This window comes from Mustela putorius, unplaced genomic scaffold (assembly GCF_011764305.1).
Source record: "Mustela putorius furo isolate JIRA1106 unplaced genomic scaffold, ASM1176430v1.1 tig00000281_pilon_pilon_pilon, whole genome shotgun sequence".
NCBI classification, from domain to species: domain Eukaryota; kingdom Metazoa; phylum Chordata; class Mammalia; order Carnivora; family Mustelidae; genus Mustela; species Mustela putorius.
Window position 1 is genome coordinate 15,551,049 of NW_025421343.1, and position 22,910 is coordinate 15,573,958.

Below are 22,910 nucleotides of genomic sequence, written 5' to 3' on the forward strand. Positions count from 1 at the left end.
GAAATGGCGCCCCTCCTACTTCCCCATCATCTTGTCTCCCCGAGTCCACTTGTTAATGTTCTGACTGGTCCGACAGGTGATGATGACTCCTTTTTTTGGAGCCATGGACGGGATGGCAGGAGACTGGATGAGCACATTTTCTCCATGGGAGGCTGAACCCACACAGCAAACATTAGCAGAGTCTCAGGATATGTACATGGAAGTCACCAGTATCTAGTTAGGTAGGACAGAGAATACTACTTATTTTTAAAATAAGCCAAATTCATCTGTGGAAAGATTCCCAATGAAGAAAGAAAATCAGGATGGAAAATCATACCCAAATATTCTCACCTGGAACCCAGAGGAGCAGAAGGCCAAGGACTGTGATGGAGTCACCATCTTGCTGCTTTCAGTGGGTCCAGCGTGTTCATGCCACACACCCAGAGACTTTGTTATTAGACTTTGAGAGGCAGAAACACTTCAGATCTAAGAGGAAGAAAATATGCAAACTATGGGGCATTCATATTGCTTAAATACTCAAAAATTAAGTTTGTCAGAAGAATCCCCCACTGGGTCCCATTCTTTGCTGGGTGTGTTAAGTCTCCCTCTTCTGGGCATGTGGAGGTTTTGAAAGCGCTTACCCCATGCTGGGCCAACTACAGGGTCTACCAGCAGGGGGCATGGCATATGATGTAATGCAGTCCTCTGGTGGACTTTGCTTTCACTGGCAGTGAAGAACGGGTCACATCCTCAGTCATGGCCCAGAGCTACCTTAACCCACTGCTCTCTGCTCCAGTGTGTCGTATAACCATTCCCAGAGCATCCCGCCAAGCCATACTCTATCAATTACATCCTGTTAATTGCACACGATGAGCGAGAAATGGTGAGGACTTCGCTAACTTGCAAAAACACATTTGCTCCAATAGTGGGATGCAAACCCTACAAAAATTCACGTGCCCCCCCCCCCCCCCCGGTGACTATGGAGGGGGTTCAGATATCAGAGGAATAAGGCATATCCTCTCCGAGGTAAAGGACAAGTGCTTGCATCTTGTACCTCCAACCACTGAGCTTGAAGCACAGTATCTTGTTGAGTGTCGAGTATTGAGTGTTGAGACAACACATTCCACGCTTGGGTAAGCTACACCATTCCGTTTATCAGCTAATTTTGAAGTCACCAGTGTAGAGTGGACACAGAGTCTGGAGAGACTCTGTATCAGACTTAGGTCTCGATGCGAGTGGCCCTATCATGTGGGCCCTAGGACTTCTCCTATGATTTGGTGGTACATGCATCTGTATCCAGAAGGATGTTGTGGACACTCTGGCAGGCCCAGATGAAGACTCATCTTCATCTTGGCCCTTCTCAAGAACAACCTCTTCACTGTTCAACAAGTAGTTCTCAGCATAGCACAGGCCCTGGTAGACCTGTCCACGGAACATCAGTTAACTGTGTGACAGAGCTGTTTGTCCTAAACCAGAAATGTCAGACACACCAGATTGGGTGGAGCCCAACAGCAAACAATCTCAGAAAGGACATAGTATTTTCTTTAGTATTGGACCCAGGCAGATTCAGCAGACACACTTAATTTATGGGACAAGAGTTTCAGATCACCACAATACTCACCACTCTTGCTCAAACACCCCTGCATGAGCTACTATTTTCAGCCTCATGAGGCTTTATACTTAATCCATTTTCTTATTTCTGTATTCTTGCTGCCCCAGCCACAAGGGACCTTCTGTCCCAAAATTAACTAATTCCCAGAGGCAGTAAAAGATTTGCCCAAGGGCATACATTTGATATGCAAGCCAGACAATCCTGAGTTCAAATCCTACTCTTTCCCTCTCAATGAGAGGTGCAATCTGTGACATTTCCCTCTACCCAAATCCTCCTGGCTACCAGAGGGCAAGGGGCACAGCTATAGTCCGCAGCCTGCTGAAATTTTCAAACTCTCCAATCCTATGTGTGAGTAGTTTGTTGACTGTGCTTCTCCATTCTTCTCATGAAATACGCAGTAATAATACAGGCCAGCAGTACTTCTCTCTGCCTGTGCGTCTCACCTCGGTACTGTTCGTGCACCTCGGGCATGCTGTGTGTTCTGTTCCCAGGGGACTATGCATGTAATAAAAACTTCTTACTGCATTGTAATAGCTCTCCTGTCTTTGTTTCTTAGCACAACTCATTAAACACACAGGACCTGCCAACCAGCAAATAGTGAGAAAGGACTCCAGGATCAGCCCTGGTTCGAATAATATGTTGATGTAAGTTAAACTGAACAGCTCCCATACCATTCTGTAATGAAATACGATGTTTTTTTTTTAGTAGATGCTCAAAGAGCACAAATGGTCATTGACTTACTGTGGCCGGGGAAGTGGCCTGAAGTAAGGACATGGATGCCCTACGGCGTGACTGGCTAAGAAAGGTCTGGAAGGAAGAGAGTGGAAGGATAAAGGAGGAAAGATCAGAGGCAGAATTATCCACTCCCTATCCTCTTCCTCCATATCCTTTATAACCTTTGGTTTTTTTTTTTTTGATAAATAGATACTGAATTTTATTAAATACTTTTTCTGCATCTGTTGAGACAATCCTATGATTTTTACCCTTAAGTTTGTTAATGTGACATTCATGCTGATTGATTTCTTGATATTAAAGGATCCTTGCATCTCTGGAATAAATCCTACTTGATCATGGTGTATGATCCTTTAAATGTATTGTTGAATTTGGTTTGCTAACATTTGGTGGAGGATTTTTGCATCTATGTTCATCAGGAATATGGCCCCTTCTCTTTCTGACACCAAGAGCTACAGCCTTGTCTCCCATCCCCTCCTGCTCCAACAGGCCTGGCCCCCCAGAATGGGATCTGGGAGGGGAGGCAGATGCACATAGCTTAGGCTCCTTGAAAATACAGAGACATGATAATGTGGACATGCAGCTTGCTCCAAACTGCACATAAGTGAACAAATGTTTCATTTCAAACTCCGTTATTTGCCTTATAAGTATGGCCCTTGTGGGGATTCCACTGGAAGTATCCCCTGAGGGGAGGTTGCTCCACCCAGGCCTCTCAGTCGGGACTCCAGCCTGTCTCCGGGGCTTTCCCAGCTGGTGAGGTGGGGTGTTGTAAGTACCCGATACGAGGTACAGTGGCCTTATTCTCATTTCCTGCTTACTATTCCCTTCCTGTATGGGCATATTCCTTTCCTCTTCTGTTTCTATTAGATTTTCTATAATAATAGTAGAGTTTTCTTTCCTTTTTGAAGTCGAAACAGGGCTGTGGTGAATCTTTTGTGCAGCATGGGAGATGAGGGCTACTGATGTAAATGTTCATCACACTAAAAAATACCTTGGCAGCAACATCTAAACTGGCATTGACCACCCCACTAGGCGCCCTAGCCTACTTCCCTTGACACATAAAATTAACCATCATCTAGAGCAAATTCAGGAGCAGAGTGATGGGAGAATCGACCCTTTGTGAGGGTGAGGTGTGGATCCCCAGGCAGGGGTACTTGATACAGGCTCTGTCTGGGTTCAGGAAATGGCTCATGTCATGAAGCAGTGCAGCAGCCACGGGACCCATGGAACAGCCAAAGTGCCACCTGTCAGAGGAAGACTCGGGCATGTGCCCCACTCGGAGGAAAGATGGCTGAAGTATTGTGGTTGGACTTGCAGTGAGCCCGAAGCCTCCACAGATTGCCCTCCTCACGAGGACGGCATGCTCATTGTTTTAGAGAACCCCACCCCTGCCCCCTTACTTCTGTTTGAGAAGGAACAGCAGAATGAGGGACAGGTGCAGGGACATTTATATGGTGCCCAAGCAACCCTGCCCTGACTTCTCAAACCCCTGGAGGGAACTGAATTTTCTTGAAGGCACCTAGATTTCATTCATTGGTTAATTCAACATGAAAACAGAAATATTGAACTGAAAAGAGAGAATAACTGAAAATCAGGATTCAGACTTCCCCTAGTTCCAATGGGGGTCCCACATGTCTCTCGAGTGAGGAAATTCTGGGCTTGTCTTCCATCTATTCCATCTCTCTGGCCCTTGCACAGCTCCGGGACCGAGGTCAAGTGTTTGCCACTTCCTTACCCATCTGCAGGAGAAAATGGCTTCAGAGCTCGATGTTCTGAAGTCAGAGGTTTTATAAAAAGTTGGGCCCAAAGTTCTCCACTTTCTTTTTGTGACTTCCAATTCTCTTGCCCCTTCCTGCCTCCCATTATTTTTTTCCCAGCATATTTTGTTATTTTACCAGGGTTATTGATATGAAGAGTCGAGTACATCTTTTCTGGAAATTGAACCCATTTAAAGACATTTTTCAATTGAAAATGGAAGCTTTTGATTTGATCTTGTAGCACATTGTCATTTTAGAATTTCTAAGATGTTCCCAGAGCTTCTGAGTTGACTTTTGTGTGTTCCTGTCATACAACTCTATTTTGGAGTTATTTTTGGCTTCTTACAGTTCCACTGGGCACTTTCACAACCCACTGCTTATGAGATTTGCTTCTGTTCCCCCTGACTGCTTTGCATAAGCCCCTCCAGGGCTAGACCAGCGGCTCAGGCTGTATAAAAGGGGCCTTTGCTCTGTGAGCTGAGCTGTGTTGGGCACGCTGGGGCAGCAAGATGGTGTCACAGAGGCAGGTCCTCCTATCCTTGTTGCTGTGGGTCTCAGGTGAGAAGCTGAAAAGTGCCATAGTCCTTCTGGATTAATGTCATTTTATACAACTTTCTAAGATACATAATGAGAAACAGTCATTATTTCCAAAATAGACTCAACGATGTACTGCCATGTGGTACCATTAGGAAGCACGTTTGCAATGACATATTTCAGTGTGACTGGGATAAAGTGTGTCTGTAACACCATTTTTCTGATTGCAGGTGCCCATGGGGAAATCACGATGACTCAGTCTCCAGGCTCATTGGCTGTGTCTCCAGGTCAGCGGGTCACCATGAACTGCAGAGCCAGTCAGAGTGTTTACAACTTTGTAGCCTGGTACCAACAGAAACCTGGGCAGGCTCCCAGGCGCCTCATCTATGCTGCATCCAGCAGGGACACGGGCATCCCAGACCGGTTCAGCGGCAGTGGGTCTGGGACAGACTACACCCTCACCATCAGCAACCTCCAGGCTGAAGATGTGGGAAGCTACTACTGCCAGCAGGGTTATAGCTCTCCACCCACAGTGCTTCAGCCTCGAACATAAACCTGCTCCCCGGGGCTGAGGGTCAGGGAGACTTTGCTGCACCAGCTGCTTCCTCCCCACTCAGCCCTGAACATGTGAATTCCCTTATCTGCCTGAGAAGTCACTTCTCCTGACATACTCCTTGCAGGGCTTGTAAGTGCCAGCAGAAAATGAAAAGAGCTGACTTTTCCTGCATCCTCCAACCTTTAAAAAAAGATTTTATTTATTCATTTGCCAGAGAGAGGGAGAGCACAAGTGGGGGGGAGCAGGAGGCAGAGGGAGAAGCAGACTCCCTTCTGAGCAGGGAGCCCAATGCAGGACTCTTTCCCAGGATGCTGGGATCATGACCTGAGCTGAAGGCAGCCACTTAACCAACTGAGCCACCCAGCGTCCCTCCTGCATCCCTTTTTGTGAGAGGTTAGTGAAGACAAATGCTGTGAAGATGTCTTAGGGATGCTGCTGGGGGTTTTTGTGCCCCAGGAAGCTGCATTTATCCCAGAGTGCCATGGCAGGAGTGAGCCAGGAAGGTCTGTCTTTAGCCTCTGACAATGGGCTGTGAACTTTCCACCTGGCATATCAGTTCTCCCTTCCTGCTCCTCTTGGACTCTGGGACATTTCTCTTTTATTTCCTTATTCTCTTTTCTTCACTCTCCATCACCCTCTCACTCTGAACCTTCCCAGGATGAAACCTTTCAGCTCACCTATTCAGAATCTCCCACATGGAAGGTAGTGTCCCTCTCACTTTTTCCTTCCATGGGCCCTGTTTCCCAGCCTTCCTGGGCAGTGTCCTGCACATTCATTTCTGCTCCGGCTCCTTTCCTACCTCCCTTCTCTCTCTTCTCCTTTTCTCCCAGGTGTACTCATTCTCACAATGGCAATACTCTTATTATTTTTTAATTAAGACTTTATCTATCTATTTCTGGGGAGGAGTGGCCCAGGGACATGGAGAGAATCTCAGGCAGACACCCTGTTGAGTTGGGAACCTGTCACCTGCTCCATCTCACATGCCTGAGATCATGACCTGAGTCAAAACCAAGTGTCGGACCCTCAACAGACTGAGCCACCCAGGAGCTCTGATGCCTTTGTCTTCAATCCTGTCACTTTAGGAACATGGGATGCTGTGCCTCAGCACCTTTTTCCAACCTTATCACCTTTTTCTTTAAAGTCTTCCTTTGGGCATTCAGGTGTAATCTTGGGACTGAAGGAAATCACGGCTCTAAGTGTGACATAACTTGAGTCCCTTGGAAAACATTTCATGAACATGTCCAATTCTGTGTGGAAATGGAGAATTCCTGAGCATCTTATTATTTCCTCACCTTCTTCTTAAATGCATGGGTTGATGAACTTAACTTCAGGAAAGACCACAGCAAACCTGGTCAGGGTGCTCCAAATGCCATACTCCAAATTACGTACAAAACAGCTTCTCTTAATAATTAGAAATCTACTTCAAGGATTGCTATTAATGGATCCATTTTTCTCATCCAAGTATGTTTTCTGAGGACTTCCTCTGTGTCCAGAGCAAAGACATGTGGTTTCACCCCAGCTGGGAGAACCAGGTGATAATCAATGGCATCAGTAAACTTTACTACATATTGTTGGAGGGGCTATAAAGAAAAGTAAAGAAAGAAAGGGAATAAAAGCTTGCTGAGTAAGGGTGATCAGAAACTTAAAACCAGATGATGTATTTGTTAGCTAGTGTTATGTGATAAATCACCCACAAAATATAGTGGCTTAAAATGGTAACATGTTTGTTGCTGTCATGTTTATTTGTTGGCTGTGCAGTTCTGCTAATATGGGTCCAGGCTTGATTGATCTTGATTGATCTTGGCTGGCTTGCTCCTGTGCTTAAAGTTGTCAGACTGGTGCTCCCGATGTAGAAAGGCTCACATTTCTTTCCTCTCTTTCACATTTCTGTTGGGGGTGCTGACCATCTTGACCTAGGAAATAGGAAATGGCATACTTAACTTTAAGTGAGGCTGGAAGAAGAGCTGTTAGAACCTGAAGAAGGGAAGAGAAAGAGTGAAGACTGATGAGACCAGGGAAGTAAAGTATGATTGTGGGTCAGGGTGAAGGGCCTCAGGAGGTGAGTGGTCATGAATCAAAGTTTAGCTGTGGGGATTGCTTTTTGTTTTCCTCCAGCAGGTATGTGGAGGTTTGGGACTTTGTACATGAAATGAAACAATGGAAGGCTGAGGAAGATCTTGCGTATAGGGGGTTGTTATAAAGAAGGATCATGGATTTCAGCTGAGGAAGGAGGGAAATGAGACATGAAGGGCTTAAAGACAAGAAAATATAGGAAGGCCAATAGATTCACTAAAAGTTAATTTTCAGAAAACAGTAAAATTATGACTCTCATCGAGAGATAGTAATGACAAACAGGGGGGGTTGAATTATTTTACTCATACGCTGTGAGGGAACTCGGAAGATGTAACTGGTTCAAAGGAAAAGTCAAAGACACAGATATATATGGAGTAAAGGAATGAACTGCAGAGAGAGGCAAGCTGGTTTTCCAAGGTGAGGTAAGACATCAGTTAAGTCACTACCAGACAATACAGAATCATCCATCTTTCAGTTACCAACAGTTTCTAAAGAGTAGCAAGATAGCTCAAAGACAATGACCAGGGTTGGACCCTGTTTACCTGGAAGGTATGCTACAGAGATGCCAAAATTTCTATTTTTCCTATAGATTTCAGGTCTTACTGTAATGAAAGCCAGAAATTATTGGTGGTGGCATACCCAGTGGATTGCGCTGCAGAGTTCTTAGAATGGGTCAAGGCTGAGATACTCAACATTTTTTTAAAAGCCTTTATTTATTTATTTATTTATTTATTTATTTGAAAGAGAGAGTGAGTGATCATATCTGAGCTAGCTCATGAGCAGGGGGAGACAGAAAGGGAGAGAGAAAAGCAGACTCCCCGCTGAGCAGGGCTCCATCCCAGGACCCCGGGATCATGGCCTGAGCTGAAGGCAGAGGCTCAACTGACTGAGCCACCCAGGTGCCTCCAAGATGCTCAGCATTGTATTGTTGGAGAACTTGTAATGATTTTCTGATGGTACACCTAAGGCATGGCCATGAGAGTGACTGATCAAGATTGGGTGGGGAAGAGACAATTGGAGGAGAATCAGCCAAACAACTGAGAGAGCAGGTAATGGAAGGTCATATACTGAAACCTCCGGGAATTGTGACAGGCTATGAGCGGCTCTAGGAGGTGGGAGCTAAAATATTCCAGAAACCAGGAGACACTTTGGGGCTGGTGTTTGTTTGCCTCAAGGGGTGATCCTAGAGTGATATAGTCTACCTATCTTGATTTCAAACACTGTTCTTCCTCTAGAAGAGGCAGAAGGGGGCGACAGAAGCTCGGTGAGCAGGCTGCCAGGGAAACACAGAAGCTCAGGGCACTTTTAGAAGAGACAGGGTCTACTGTACATCTCAGTGGTTTGGAGGGCGAGTGTTGAGGGAGAAGGTGTCCAGGTGGCGAGTTTTATCTCTCCTGTGTTCCATATTTTTTGTTTGCCTCACTCTTATAATCTGTTTTGCTGTTCTTTCCAAATTTAAAATGTTTTCTAGTGACTAAAGCAGCCTGCTCTTTGCTCCTGGTTTTGCACTAGAAGTCTTTTTTTTTTTTTTTTTAATTTATAATGTTAAAAATACGTTGGGGAAAAAATGATGTGCATTGGTTCCAGCACAAGGATAGACCTATATCTAGTGTTTTCTCCTTCATGATATTTTTTTCTCTGGATTAAAATTTGAATAGTAAAGTCCGGACCTCGATCTGGAAGCCAGATTTCTACATATTTCTACATCTTTCTAAATATAAATGAAATCATATGATGTTTGCCTTTCTCTGGACTTACTTCACCTCACAGTACCCTATTGGTCCATCCATGTTGTGCCAAATGGCTAGATTTCATTCTTTTTATGGCTGAGTAAAATTTCATTGTATATACGGACATCGTCTTTACAGGATTAGGAGCTTATTCCTGCTATGGGTTTACAAGTCTGGGAGCTTGAAGAAAAAGTTCACTAATCATTCTCAGCCATATTTCCTTTGAGGTTAGTGTGTATAGAATGGTATCAAAAGAATACAGCACAAAGATAGTGTAACTGGGAAAGAAGAAATTCAAAGAGTGGGAAAATAAGCAATAATAAATTATGAACAATATCAAATATTATCCTACTGAAAATATCACAAACTTTGTTAGCTCAAAAATGTATGTAATTGTGTTGCCACAAATATGCCTCAGGTTTCTGACCCTCATGCTGACTAACTGTTCCGGACCCCCACACACAAGCCAGGAGTGTCAGGTTGAGGTTCATGGCAGCTCTGCCTGCCAGCTCACTTCTCAGTCCACAGGCAGATCATGTTCATTCCCTAGCCGGTTGTGCCCCGCTGAGGCTGTTGGCACCCAGGGGCCAAGTCCCGGTCCAGAGCACTCAGCTGCATGTTACTGCCCTGAGTTCCCCAGCACCTGCTTCTGACGACAGCTCAGTGCCTCTGCTGTGCCCACTTCCCACTCAGGCAACACACGTGCCCAGTGGGGACCGCCAAACAGAGTGGTTTGTGTTTGGGGCTGAACCACTGTGGGAGGAAAATGTGTACCTTGAAAACAGTAATAAACTCCCACATCGTCAGCCTCCACCCTGCTGATTCTCAGGGTGAAATCTGTCCCTGACCCGCTGCCACTGAACCTGTCTGGGACCCCAGTGAAACGGTTGGAAACCTTGTAGATCAGGAGCTGTGGGGACTGGCCTGGCTTCTGCAGGTACCAGTGCAAATAGGTGTTTCCATTACTGTGTACGAGGCTCTGACTGGCCCTGCAGGAGATGGAGACTGGCTCTCCGGGCGTGACTGACAGTGAGAGTGGGGTCTGTGTCAGCACGACCTCCCCAATGGATCCTACAACAATGAGAGATAAGAGAAAAATTATGAGCCATTATTATGACTTACCATTTCATTTATATTAGGCTAAATCATATTTTGTGATTGGATTCCTACTGTAAATATATCCAGTTTCCATGGATAACCCGAGAATTGCAGGGCACTGAGTGGCCACAATTTTTTTTCAGCATCTCATTAAACACTGTTCTTTGTTCCCTTTAATTTCCATTAATTTTCACGGATTTCAAAGCTAAATTCCCCTCTTAAAGGGCAATCTCACCCCTGGACAGGGCACAGATAGGGAGTAACAGCACCCAGATAGCTCACCTTCCCCACCCCAATGTCCCATCTCCTCCCTGCTCTGCTCTTACCTGGGACCCAGAGCATCAGCAGGCCCAGGAGCTGAGAAGGGAACCTCATTTTGAGATGCTGAACTGATGAGTCCTAGTAAGTAAACAGAAGGTCAGAGCTGACCTTTATGTCAGACTTCCAAGGTAAGGTCCTCCCCAGGGGACGATATGCAAATTTTGTGGTGTGTGTGGCAGAGAGGAAAGAGGTCCCTCTCCTGGGAGAGCAGTAACTTAAAATGGCTTCTGTGTTTGCAGGGAAACTAACAGAGACAAATTCACTCCTGCCTGGGAAGCAGGATCTCTCTGTGATAATCAAGATTTGTGGCAGGACACAGTGGTCATAGCCCTGCCTTCTGAGAAAGCTCCAGAGACCTTGACTATACAGGCTCGCATGTCCAGAGGCCATTCCTGTCAGGTGAATGGCCATCCTGCCTGGATTCCTGTCAGCTAATGTCCAGGAGGAAACAGATCCCACTCCAGCTGATTAACCAGCAATCTCCAGATCCCAGGATAAACTGGGGAGAGATCAGGAGTCTCTGGGATCTGCTGTTTCCAGGTTAATGGTTTAGGCAATTTATTAATGAGTTATTAATGAATTAAACTCACCCTGGGACCTCGTGAATTATCTACTCTTTGAGAAGATGAAAGTGAGAGGAATTTGACAGGTAGAAAAGAATCTCTCACTTACACAAGGAGAACTCATAGTCCTGCAGAAGAGAATAGGAAAGAAGGCAGAATTATAAGCTTCAGGCAGTTTATGAAGTTTGTGGTAACCGATTGTTACAATGTGGTGTGTATCCGGTCATAGTTCTGTCTCCCTCCCCAGAGAGACTGATAGATGGATAGGTGGAGAGCAGGCAAGACACAGATGATAGAACATACATACCATATGGTACATATTACATAAGGTGGACACACTCACACACACACCATATCAAGCAGAGTGATTTCTTAAGTCAACACTGTCTACGTGGATGGACAGAATGAACAATGTTTCCCATTTCCCAGAAAATAATGTTTCCCCTTCCCATACAGAGGCTTCTTCATCATGTGTAACCGATTTCTGTTAGGGGGTCTCGTTCCTTGTTAGATCTGTGTGAGAAGCTGTTGTCTCTCACTGGATTTTATGTTCAGCATCCGCAGCTCTGAGTCTATAGTTGAAAATAATTTTCTGTAGGTGAGAAGAGCAAGTATTGGGATAAAACTTCTAATAATTTGGCTTCACCCTTCCCTATGCTGGACATTTTCTGAGGTCTTTGGTGAACCACAGTCACTGTGGAACAGGATACGTGCTCTAAGCTGCCCCAGGCATCAGTTTACCAACCATCCTTCATTTAAGGCTGGGATATAACCTGAGGCTTCTGTGTGTGTCAGCCTGATGTAGTTGTTAGTCAGGTGTTGGTGAGTGTGTGTCAACCTCAAATTACCCAACAACTCAAGTCATTGTCAGGCACCCAAAATCCTGGAGAAACTTTAGGAATAGAATTTGTAGTTCTGTTAGATCCCAGGTAAATCAAATCCAAGGTCACACTGAATTGAAGAGTTATTGAATACATGCAAGTCCAGGCAAGATTACACAACAAATCTCCATCTGAATATCTTCTAGAAAATCCTCCTAGAGTGTGATTTTGTACCATAGTTAGAAGAATTATTATGTAACAATGGTAGTGTTAGTGAACCCTGAACTCTATGGAGGGATTTGGGTGTTGATGACAGGTTGTGAAAGAACTAGGATTAATAGCCCATGTCCTGTATGTTACTGGTTGTCATTTCATTTACTCTTTCATGTGTTTTCTCCCTTGATCTTTTCTTAGAGTGCTAGCCACGCATTCCTGAATCTTACTCTTGAACATGCCAGCCCACCTAATGAATCCTGCTGCTGAATGATTCAGAAAGTTAAACCAGTGGAAATGAATAAAATCAGGAAAAACCAAACGGACAATAAAAGATAATATCATAAATCTTAAGATGAGTTTGGAAACTATTCATTACACATGTTAAATTAAGAATCACAATATCTAACATTGTGTTAAATATACTAAGGAAATCAGAATCACATTACCCATCACCATATGTGAAACCTCAGTGTGTGGAAATTGGGCTGAAAATTATTCATCCATCCTGTTTATTTGCTGTGTATCAGTTTTGAAACTGTTTTTTGTACAACATATTCCTACAAATGTTGAACTTCAAAAATATTTCCTATAAAACTTAACATGAAAACTTTAAAAGTCTCCTTCTGTGTTTGGTTGTTTATCTCATAATTTCTTACCCTGAAATACCTAAAAAATGCAAAACCTTTCTACAGCTTCTTTCTTGACACAGAAGGCTTTGAAATTTTCCTCTGCTATCTGTAGACTGATGAAAGACTGTTCCTAATTCCTAAGAGGAGTCTTTATCTCCTGTGTTTGTAGGAACTTTGTTGTGCCCTGGACAATAAAACTGACTTCATCAATGTTGGTCACTGCACACCACACAGAAATCATCAGCAAAAGATGTAAAGGATGTAAGAAGAACCTCCATGAGGTCCAGGTGGGGTCCAGGACTCTAGTATTCTCTAATCTTGACCAACATCACCTCAAGGAGCAAGGACTTACACAGGGGGGTTTTGTTGTATTTTTGTCTCTTTGCCAGGGGAAGTCCCTTTGGAATTCATAAAACTGGAAGCCAGTGTGTCATTTGTGTCCCTTGGGATGATTCTCTTGCTACTTTGTTTATGTGAGTCCATTATTCTGGGGTCAGGGTGTGTGGGTGGGGAGTGTGATGCTATTATACATTCTGTAGGACTCGATCTATACATTTTCTCAGCCAAACAGCAGAAACTTGTAATGCTTTGTTGAAGTTGAGAGACAACATACCTGTGTCCGGACTGAGTCCAAATGGAAGTTCTCTCTGTTGTACAACAGAGGGATGGTCTCCAACAGGAAGTCGGTAGAGTAGATTCTTGGGACCTGTGACTGAAATGGGTCACCTTTTCTAAATAACTGCAAATACTCACCCACTAGAGGATGAACTCACAGAGAGTAATATTGGCTCCAGGCAGCTCACATATATATGTGAATGTGTTGATCTTCTGACTTTTTTAGTTATTTCCAAACCTTGTGGAACAGGTCACTTATGAGATTCAATGATCAAGATATTTCAAAGGCCTGGTCTCCATATACATCATCTGAATTCCTTCCCAATATTGTCATTTCTCTTCTTTGTTCTTTTGAAGAAGTAAATAACTAAATGACTTTTGTAGGACCGAAATTCATGAGTCCTTTGAAGAAATGAGAGCAATGTCTTATGTCTTATGTTAAGGTTATACTTGTATCGATGTTAATCCTTGGTCAGGGCCCCCAGTCACCACACTCTAATCGGAGAAAGTGAGACAGAAGTTCCCTTTGAGCACAGGCCACTTCAAATCCCTCTATTTAATAAACTTTTAACTCTGTGTAGCAATTTGAATCCCCAACCCCATAGTGTCTCCTGTGAGGGATGGAACTTCTGTCCTGAGGATTCTCAAGGAGTCCTACAGCTTTCTTGTCAGTTCACAAATACTCTTCCACTGCTTTAATTTGAGATGAACTGTTTCTTTGTTTTTGTATTTGCTTTTTCTCTGCAGAAAGTTTGCTCCCTAGTCTCCTACACCAGAGCACTGCTTTCCCCCATGTGTCCTTCTAACAGAGAGCTCTCTCTTCAGGGCAGAGAGGACACATTTTGAGCCCCAAGTTCCTTAGGGAAAATAAGGAAGCAAGATTTTCTCAATACATCTATGGCAAAACCTTAAGGTCTTTCCTTTGAGAACTGGCCTTCCCCTGAGTCAATGTGCTTGAGAGTAGGAACTGACTTGGGTCTAGGAACTGAGTCAGAAGCTGAAGCTTTAGGCTTCAGCAACCCTGAACTAGATTTTGCCAGTTAGAGAGACAAAATACTCTGAGGGTCAGCATATTGACTTAATTTCTAATAAGATGTGCTCAATTATCTACTGCCACATTCTCTATTTCTGACATCATTCTGTCCCTGTGCATTTTGGAAAATGTACAGCTTCTGCCTGTGCAGGTTATTCTGACCATGTGGTCTGTGCTGCTCTCTGACATCAGTGGTCACACTCATTGTTCCCCGGAAAGCAGACTCACATCGAATATAGCATGTGCAGCACTGGCTGGGGAATGTTCTTGACATCACCACCTCCGGAAAGGGAGTGCAGGATTGGGCAGAGGTGGAGTGGAACTTGGATGCATTAGAATAAAAGGCTAAGCTAGCTCCCTGTGGGATGCAGCCCTGCAGTTGTCCTCCAGAGTGGACCGGCCTGGGGACACACAGGTTAGATTTTTCCTGAGGGCATCATCGCTTCCTCTCCTGCTGTACCATCATGCACACGTGATGCACCTGCCAGAGGCACAGGCCTTTCCATAGTGGTTCCTCCTTTCTCCTCAGATTCCCTCACTTTCATTTTTATTTTATTTTTATTTTTATTTTCACATACATTCTTTATGGAATGTATAGAGTCTATCACCTTATTTTTGTCATCACTCTGGGACTTTGGATTTTTTTGAAGGAATTTAATTTTTAATTTTTATTTTTATTATAATAAACATACTTATATCATATTATATATTTTATTATAATAAATATATTTATTTTTATTTATTTGATTTATTTATTTGATTTTTAATTTATTTTTATTTTTATTGAAGGAATTTTTAAAGTTTCTGACAGGAAAGAAAAATGACTTTAGCTTTGTTAAGGAAAGACCTCCAATCTGTGTCTATATCCATCCTATGTATATGTTTAGGGAGGAGACTGCTGTCCTTGCACATTGTGGAGGGGGTGTCCCCACTGTCCCAAACACTGGGCACAAGGAACCACCTGGGGATGGAGAAGCTCCAGTGCACAGTAGCCAAGTGGCGGTCCCTGACCGGCTGTGTGGAGGACACCAAGCACTTTCAAGAGGGAGTTTTCTCAGGGACACAGCCTCCTGTATCTGGGTCTGCTCGCAGTGGCTTGTGTCCACACTTTATCCCCCAGAGCCGCTGCCTGTGGCTCTACAGGACGGTATGGGGACCCTAGCTTGTGAAGGACTAGCCCGTCAGGAGTGTCATCATCTAATGGGAGGGAGGGCACTGAGAAGGAGCCCCTGTCCTCGACCAGCTGCAGACACGGGGTTCCATGATTCCCTCCTCAGGTGTGATTAGGTTCCTAAAGCAGCTCACAGAACTCAGAGAATCACCTACTTGTGTTTACCAGTTTACTAAGGGATATGAGAAAGGATCCAGTTGAAGAGCTAGATGGAGGGATACACAGGGCGAGGACTGGGAGGATCCTGAGACATGGTGAGAAGGAGTTTGGTAGTTTTTAGGATCCCTTTGAGCCCCCAATGGGAAGAATTTCCAGGGACAGCAACTTTAAGTAACTGAAGTACTGTAGTTAAGTATTGTTTCCCAATCCCCTAATTCTCCTCTATTTTTTAAAGGAATTATCTGTGGTTGAGATTTATTTCCTTCTTACCCCGCCCACCCCAAGGCCATACAATATCTTGTCACATGGGTTTGAATGTTACAATATTTGTACAGTTGACCTACCTTAAAGGACAAAGAGTCTATCATGAGCATCGAGACCCTCCTTGTGTTGAGACAAGAACATTGGGGTCAGCCCCGAAAGGCCAAGGTGCTGTGTGTGGTGTTCCACGCACCCAGTGCTTCTTGTTGAACCTCCTTCCCCGGTGTCACTCTAGTAAGGTACTAGTAAGGTCCTAGTGTGGGGGCTCAAGATTGCGGGTTTTGGTTTCGTTTTATGGTGCCCGAATAGCTCTATAATTGATGTGATTGGAAGTTACTGCTTTCAGGACCCTTTCCGAGATCAGAAGAATTGGAAATGGAAACCAGATATGTTTTCCTGGATCTGATCTTCCTACCCTGTACTCTTATCTCAATACATTCTGCAATGTATTTTCTTGTATAGGGTTAAAGATTTGGGGTTTTATGTTTAAAAGTGGAGCCTATTTGAATGATTTTTTAATGTATGTTGCATGAAAATGGATATCCTTTGTCCATAGGGAACACTGTACATGAGCAGTTAGTGTAACTGGGAAAGGAAGAAGGTGAGAGAGTGGAAATGGAAAACATACTAATTTCTGAATGATACCAAATATTATCCTGTTGAAAATATCACGAAATTTGTTAGCTCAAAAATGTATGGAACTTTTCCTTGTGCCATGAATGCCTCAGGTTTCTGATGCTCACGCTGGGTAACTGTCCCTGACACATGCACACAGGCCAGGAGGAGCAGGGTGAGGTTCAGGGCAGCTCTCCCTGGCAGCCACCACTCAGACCGCAGAATGATCATGTCCCTTCTGGAGCTGGTTGTGCCCCACTGAGGCTGTTGCTGCCAAGGGGCCAGGAATCGGTCCAGAGCACTCAGCTGCATGTTACTGCCCTGAGTTCCCCAGCACCTGCCTCTGACGCCAGCTCAGAGCCTCTGCTGGGTCAGCTCCCTGCTCAGGCAACACAAGTGCCCAGTGGGGACCGCCAAACAGAGAGGTTTGTGCTGGGGGCTGAACCACTGTGGGAGGATTATGTGTAAATTGCCCACAGTAATAAACCCCCACATCATCAGCTTCTACCCTGCTGATTGTCAGGGTGAAATCTGTCCCTGACCCGCTGCCACTGAACCTTTCTGGGAGCCCAGTGAAACGGTTGGAAACCATATAGATGAGGAGCTGTGGTGACTGGTCTGGCTTTTGCAGGTACCAACTCAAATATGTGTTTCCATCACTGTGTACGAGGCTCTGACTGGCCCTGCAGGAGATGGAGGCTGGCTCTCTGGGGGTGACGGACAGTGAGAGTGGGGTCTGAGTTAGTACAACCTTCCCGCTGGATCCTAAAATAATGGGAGATAAGTAAAGGTTATGGAGAAACATTATGAGCCATTATTAAGAATTTAAATTTCATTTATATTAGGCTAAATCATATTTTGTGATTTGATTCATACTTTAAATACATCCAAATTCCATGGATAACCCAAGAATTGCAGGGCACTAAGTGGCCACATTTTTTTCTTTCAGCATCTCACTAAAGCACTGTTCTTCATTCCCTTTAGTTTCCTCATAGCTTTCACTGTCTCAAAACTAAATTCCCATTCTTGAGGGCAATCTCACCCCTGGACAGAACACACATAGGGACTACCAGCAGCCAGACAGCTCACCCTCCTCACCCGAATCCCCTTCCTCATCCTCCTTCTGCTCTTACCTGGGACCCAGAGCATTAGCAGCCCCAGGAGCTGAGAAGGGAACCTCATTTTGAGAAGCTGAACTGATGAGTCCTAGTAAGTAAACACAAGCTCAGAGCTGACCTTTATGTCAGACTTCCAAGGTAAGGTCCTCCCCAGGATACAATATGCAAATCCCCTGGTGGGTGTGGCAGAGAGGAAAGAGCCAAAGGCAGGGTGCAGGTCCCTCTCCTGGGAGAGCAGTAACTTCTGTGTTTGGAGGAAGCATAACAAAGACAAAATCCCATTGCCTTCATGGGAAGCAGAATCTCCCTGCGATAATTAGGATTTGTGGCAGGACACAGTGCTCATACCCCTTCCTTCTTAGAAAGCTCCAGAGTCCTGACGATACAGGCAGATGTGTCCAGAGTCCATTCTGGGAGGTGAATGGCCATCCTGCTTGGATTCCTGTCAGCTAAAGACCAGGAGGAAACAGGTCCCAGTCCTTCTCCAGCTGATTGACTGGCAATCTCCAGATCCCAGGATGAATTGAAGATGGTTCAGGAGTCTCTGGGGTTTGGTGCTTTCAGGTTAATGATTTAAAATAATTTAGTTATGATTAAAATTAATTAAACTCATCCTGGACCTCCTGTATTATACTCTATGTGAAGATGAATGTAAAAAACCTACAGGGGTAGGAAGGAATCTCTCACTTGCAAGTAGGGATCTCATAGTCCTGGGGAAGAGAATAGGGACAAAGACAGAATTTATGCTTTTGGCAGTGAGGATGCCCTTTGTGGTAGCCATTTGTTACAATCTGGTGAGTATTGATCATACTTCTCTCTCTCTCCCCACAAAGACACACAGACAGACAGTCAGATGAATAGATACACACACATACTCCATAACAATAAAGAAATTTATTAGAGAAGCACTTCAAAGAGGATGGGACAGAAGAATGTTTCATTTTGTAATGTTTCCTCTACATTATCTTTTTCCTATGATGTGCAGAAGACCCCTTCCCATATAGAGGCTTCCTGATGATGTGTAAACAGTTGCTATCAGGGGTTCTGGTTCCTTGTTAGCTCTGTGTGAGAAGTTGTGTCTCTCCCTTGGGTTTTATGCTTGGCATCCACAGCCATGACTCTGCAGTTCAAGAAGAGATTCTGTAGGTGAGAATAGTAAGAGCTGGGTAACCATTTGAATGTCTAGAGGTCACCTATACCTATGACAGACATTTCCTGGGGTCTTTGGTGAATCAGTCACTGTGGAGTAGGGTGCAGGGTCAGAGCTGCTTGCGGCATCAGTTTACAAACTGCAGGGACATAACCTGACAATTTTGCGTGTGTCAGCCTGATGGAGGTGTTAGTCAGTTGACTGTGAGAATTGTATCTACATGTATGTATATTGTACATATATATACATATGGACGTACATTCACATATATATGAATGAATATATATGAATGAACTTTAGATTTAATCACATTTGATAAGTCTGAATGATCTACACAATTTGTCACTATTACTCAAAGTAATCTCAGTTAGATGTTTCTACAATGGTTTGTATTTTACACCTTTAATTCAAATATTTTTAAAATCATTTTGTTGTTTTGTACCTTCTTATGAATGGATTTCCAAGTATTCCTTTTTATGCCATTGTGTTTAATAAAAGCTGTCAATCTCTATGTGAAGATGTGTAAAAACTGTACTAGTGTGATTTTACACACTATTTTAACAAACCAGTAAATTCTCAGTGGCTTGTCATCCTATGAATTTGTGTCTATAGTCATGGATGTTCATGTTGACAGTAATTTGGATAATGCACACAGGGCTCAGCTCTGAGGTTCTTGTGCAGGGAGATGAACGGCTCTCCAGCCAAGGACAGTGGTTGATCTGGGGCCAGGACAGAGGGTGGTGACTCCCATGGCACATCATTCTCATGGCAAGCTGTAGGAGAGTACAGAAGCCAGAAAACAAGCAAGTCTAAGTCCAGTTATCCTGCCAGATCTGTATATAATGTTGATTTATTCTTACTGTGGTCTTTGTAATTCTTGAATTTCTACAAATCACTATTCTATTTAATTTTTCAGATACATGGTCATGTTGTTTCCAAATAGTTATATTTTTCAATATTTTCAGTCTACAACGAAGTTTGTAATTTAATATTGTATGAATTAGAAAGTTAAATTGGAGGGGTTTTCAACGTGTGGCTTTAATTGAACAGGTAGCTTTCAATATAAATGTCTTACATGAAAATAGAAAATTAAAGAGAGCCTACTTTATGATAAGTAAAAATGCTGTACAACAGAGCATCTTAAAGCTCACACAGCTCTCCTGCCATCTTGTGAAAATGGAGAGCCATGTGAGTAGGTATCAGATGGAGACAGCTATTTTGCATGTGTCACAAGCTTTCAGGGTTGTCGATGATGCTCTCATTAATAGAGAATTTTAAGCAACAAAGTATTCTTATATTAAGAAAAAACAATGCTTCACCCACATTTAGTTTTTTTTTAATTATGGAAGTCATTCATTGTCAAGTTATTTCTATGTACATGACACAATTGCCTCATTCTTCTGTGCCCTCAGTCCCTTAACAAAATCTCCTTGTTATGAATTCAGACTAACGGTGGTAGCTAGAAACATTCAAACATATTCTGGGGTCTTCCCTTAACTGGCCAACTTCTGAGAGATGTAAAAACAGTGACCATCCCAAGCCGTCTTCAGTCAGCTCCCCGTCACCACCATCACTTTTGGAAGTACATTTCCCAGAGCCCCCTTTCCTCTGTGGTTCCCTAGGGAGTTGCTCAGGAGGCACCTTACCCTAGATCTGGAGGTCAGAAGAGGAGGATTCAATGCCTTCTGTCAGCACCTGCAGGCAGGTGAGTGATAAGTGAGGGACCAGAGAATCACCTGGGGAGGGGCTGCAGTGGCTACAGCCTCAGCTGCTCCATCCCTGGCCTTCCTAGACAGGCCTGAGGACCACGTGGTTAGGCAGCCTGTATCTCCAATGGTATAAATCTCTAACTTATGGGGGATCACTGAGGAATCAATGTTTCTAGTCTCTCTCTCTCTTATTATATTCCCAGGCCTTTGAAAGAGTGATGTTTAAGCATTGCATCCTTATAGGAAGCAATTCCTGCTTGGAATATCTAGAGTGGCTTCTCTTTTGCTGCATAAACCCCAACTGATGCCTTGACCCACGCTCCTTGGGTGTAATGATCTGGGGGAAAGGGAGTCAGTCAGGAGGCCGAGGAGCCTCCTTGCCCTTCTCCCAAAGCCCCAGTGACCTCCAAAGTGGGGCTGCCTCTGAGAAACTGAGCAGGTGCAGGCATCAGGGGAGCAGCAGGGGCAGCCCAGCCCCTCACATCTGCTGTCCTGGTGGTTTATGCTCTGACCTATAACGCTGTGCGCAGGTAGCTGTTAGACTGCAGGCAGTAGAAGGTCCCAGTATCTTCAGGCTCCAGGCTGCTGATGGTGAGAGTGATTCTGTCCCAGACCCACTGCTGCTGAACCACGATGGGACCCCAGTTTCCAACTTGGATGCTGCATAGATCAGGAGCTTAGGAGTTCTCCCTGGCACCTGCTGATACCAGGCTAACTACTTGTTAATGTTCTGAATGGCCTGGTAGGTGATGGTGACCCCTTCTTTTAGAGCCATAGACAAGATGGCAGGAGACTGGGTCAGCACAATCTCGCCATGGGAGGCTGAAACCACACAGGAAACATCAGTAGGTTTTCAAAATATGTACTGGAAGTCACCAGTATCTAGTTAGGTAAGACAGAGGATACTACTTATTTTTAAAATAAGCCAAATTCATCTGAGGAAAGATTCCCAATGAAGAAAGAAAATTGGGGGTGGAAAATCATACCCCCACTTTAACCTGCTTTGTCCAAATATTCTCACTGGAACCCAGAGGAGCAGAAGGCTAAGAAATGTGTAGGAGTTACCATCTTGCTGCTTTTGATGGGTCCAGTGTGTTCATGCCACACACCCAGAGACTCTGGTATAAGATTCTGAGAGGCAGAAACACTTCAGATCTAAGAGGATGAAGATATGCAAATTATGGGTCATTCGTATTGCCTAAGTACTCAAAAATTAAGTTTGTCCAAAGAATCTCCCCACTGGGCCCCATTCTTCTCTGGGTGTGTTAAGTCTCCCTCTTCTGGCCAAGTGGAGGTTTTGAATGCACTTACCCCATGCTGGGCCAACTACAAGGTCTACCAGCAGGGGGCATGGCATGTGATGTAATGCAATCCTCTGGTAGAATTCCCTTTCACAGGCAGTGAAGAGGGGGTCACATTCTCTGTCTTGGCCCAGTGCTATGTTAGCTCCCTGCTCTCTGCTACTGTGTGATGTATAAACATCCCCCAGGGCAAGCCACCAGGCCATACTCTATCAATTACATCCTGTTAATTGTACACCATGAGTGAGAAATGGTGAGGACTTCCCTAACTGGCAAAAATACATGTGCTCCAACAGTGGGATGCAAACCCTACAAAAATTCATCTGGCCCCCTTCCCTGGTGGCTATGTCGGGGGTCCAGATATCTGAAGAATGTGGGCACATCCTCTCCGAGGTAAAGGACAAGTACTTGTAACTTGTACCTCTGACTACTGAGGTTAAAACACAGCACCTTGTTGGTAAAGGACATGCACTTGTATCTTGTACCTCTGACCACTGAGGGTGAAACACAGCACCTTGTTGAGTGTTGAGACAACACAATTCAGATGTGGATAAGCCACACCATTCCGTTTTCCAGCTAGTTTTGAAGTCACTAGTTTAGAGTGGGTGCAGAGCCAGGAGGGACTCTGTATCGGGTTTAGATCACGATGGAAGTGGCCCTATCACGTGGGCCCTATGACCCCTCCTACTGTTGGTTTTATGTTCATCTGTTTCCAGGAAGGATGTTGTAGACACTCTGGCAAGACCAGACGAAGACTCATAGCATAGCCTTCCAGGCTCTTTGGCAAGACTTGGCCCTTCTCAAAGGCAACCTATCACTGTTCACCAAGTAGTTCACAGCATAGCTTAGGCCCCAGTAGACCTGTCCACAGCTCATCAATTAACTGTGTGACAGAGCTGTTTGTCCTAAACCAGAAGTGTCACACCAGATTGTAAGAATTGGTGGAGACCAGCAGCAGTCAACCTCAGAAAGGAGAAAGTATTTTCTTTAGTATTGGACCCAAGCAGATTCAGCAGGCAACTTAATTTATGGGACAAAAGTTTCAGATCACCACCATACTCACCACTTTTGCCCAAACACCCTTGCACAAGCTCCTATTTTCAGCCTCATGAGACTTTATGTCTAATGCATTTTCTTATTTCTTATTTTTGCATTCT

The 22,910-nt window shown here is 44.3% G+C and overlaps 2 gene segments (V, D, J or C); one reads left to right on the forward strand and one right to left on the reverse strand.

Moving 5' to 3' along the window:
* LOC106004692 overlaps positions 1–22,910 on the reverse strand; it is a 253,961-nt gene that overhangs the window by 214,742 nt on the left and 16,309 nt on the right.
* Positions 4,512–5,182, forward strand: LOC106004806. The segment is given in 2 exon segments: positions 4,512–4,638; positions 4,845–5,182. Coding segments are annotated over 2 exon segments (372 nt in total).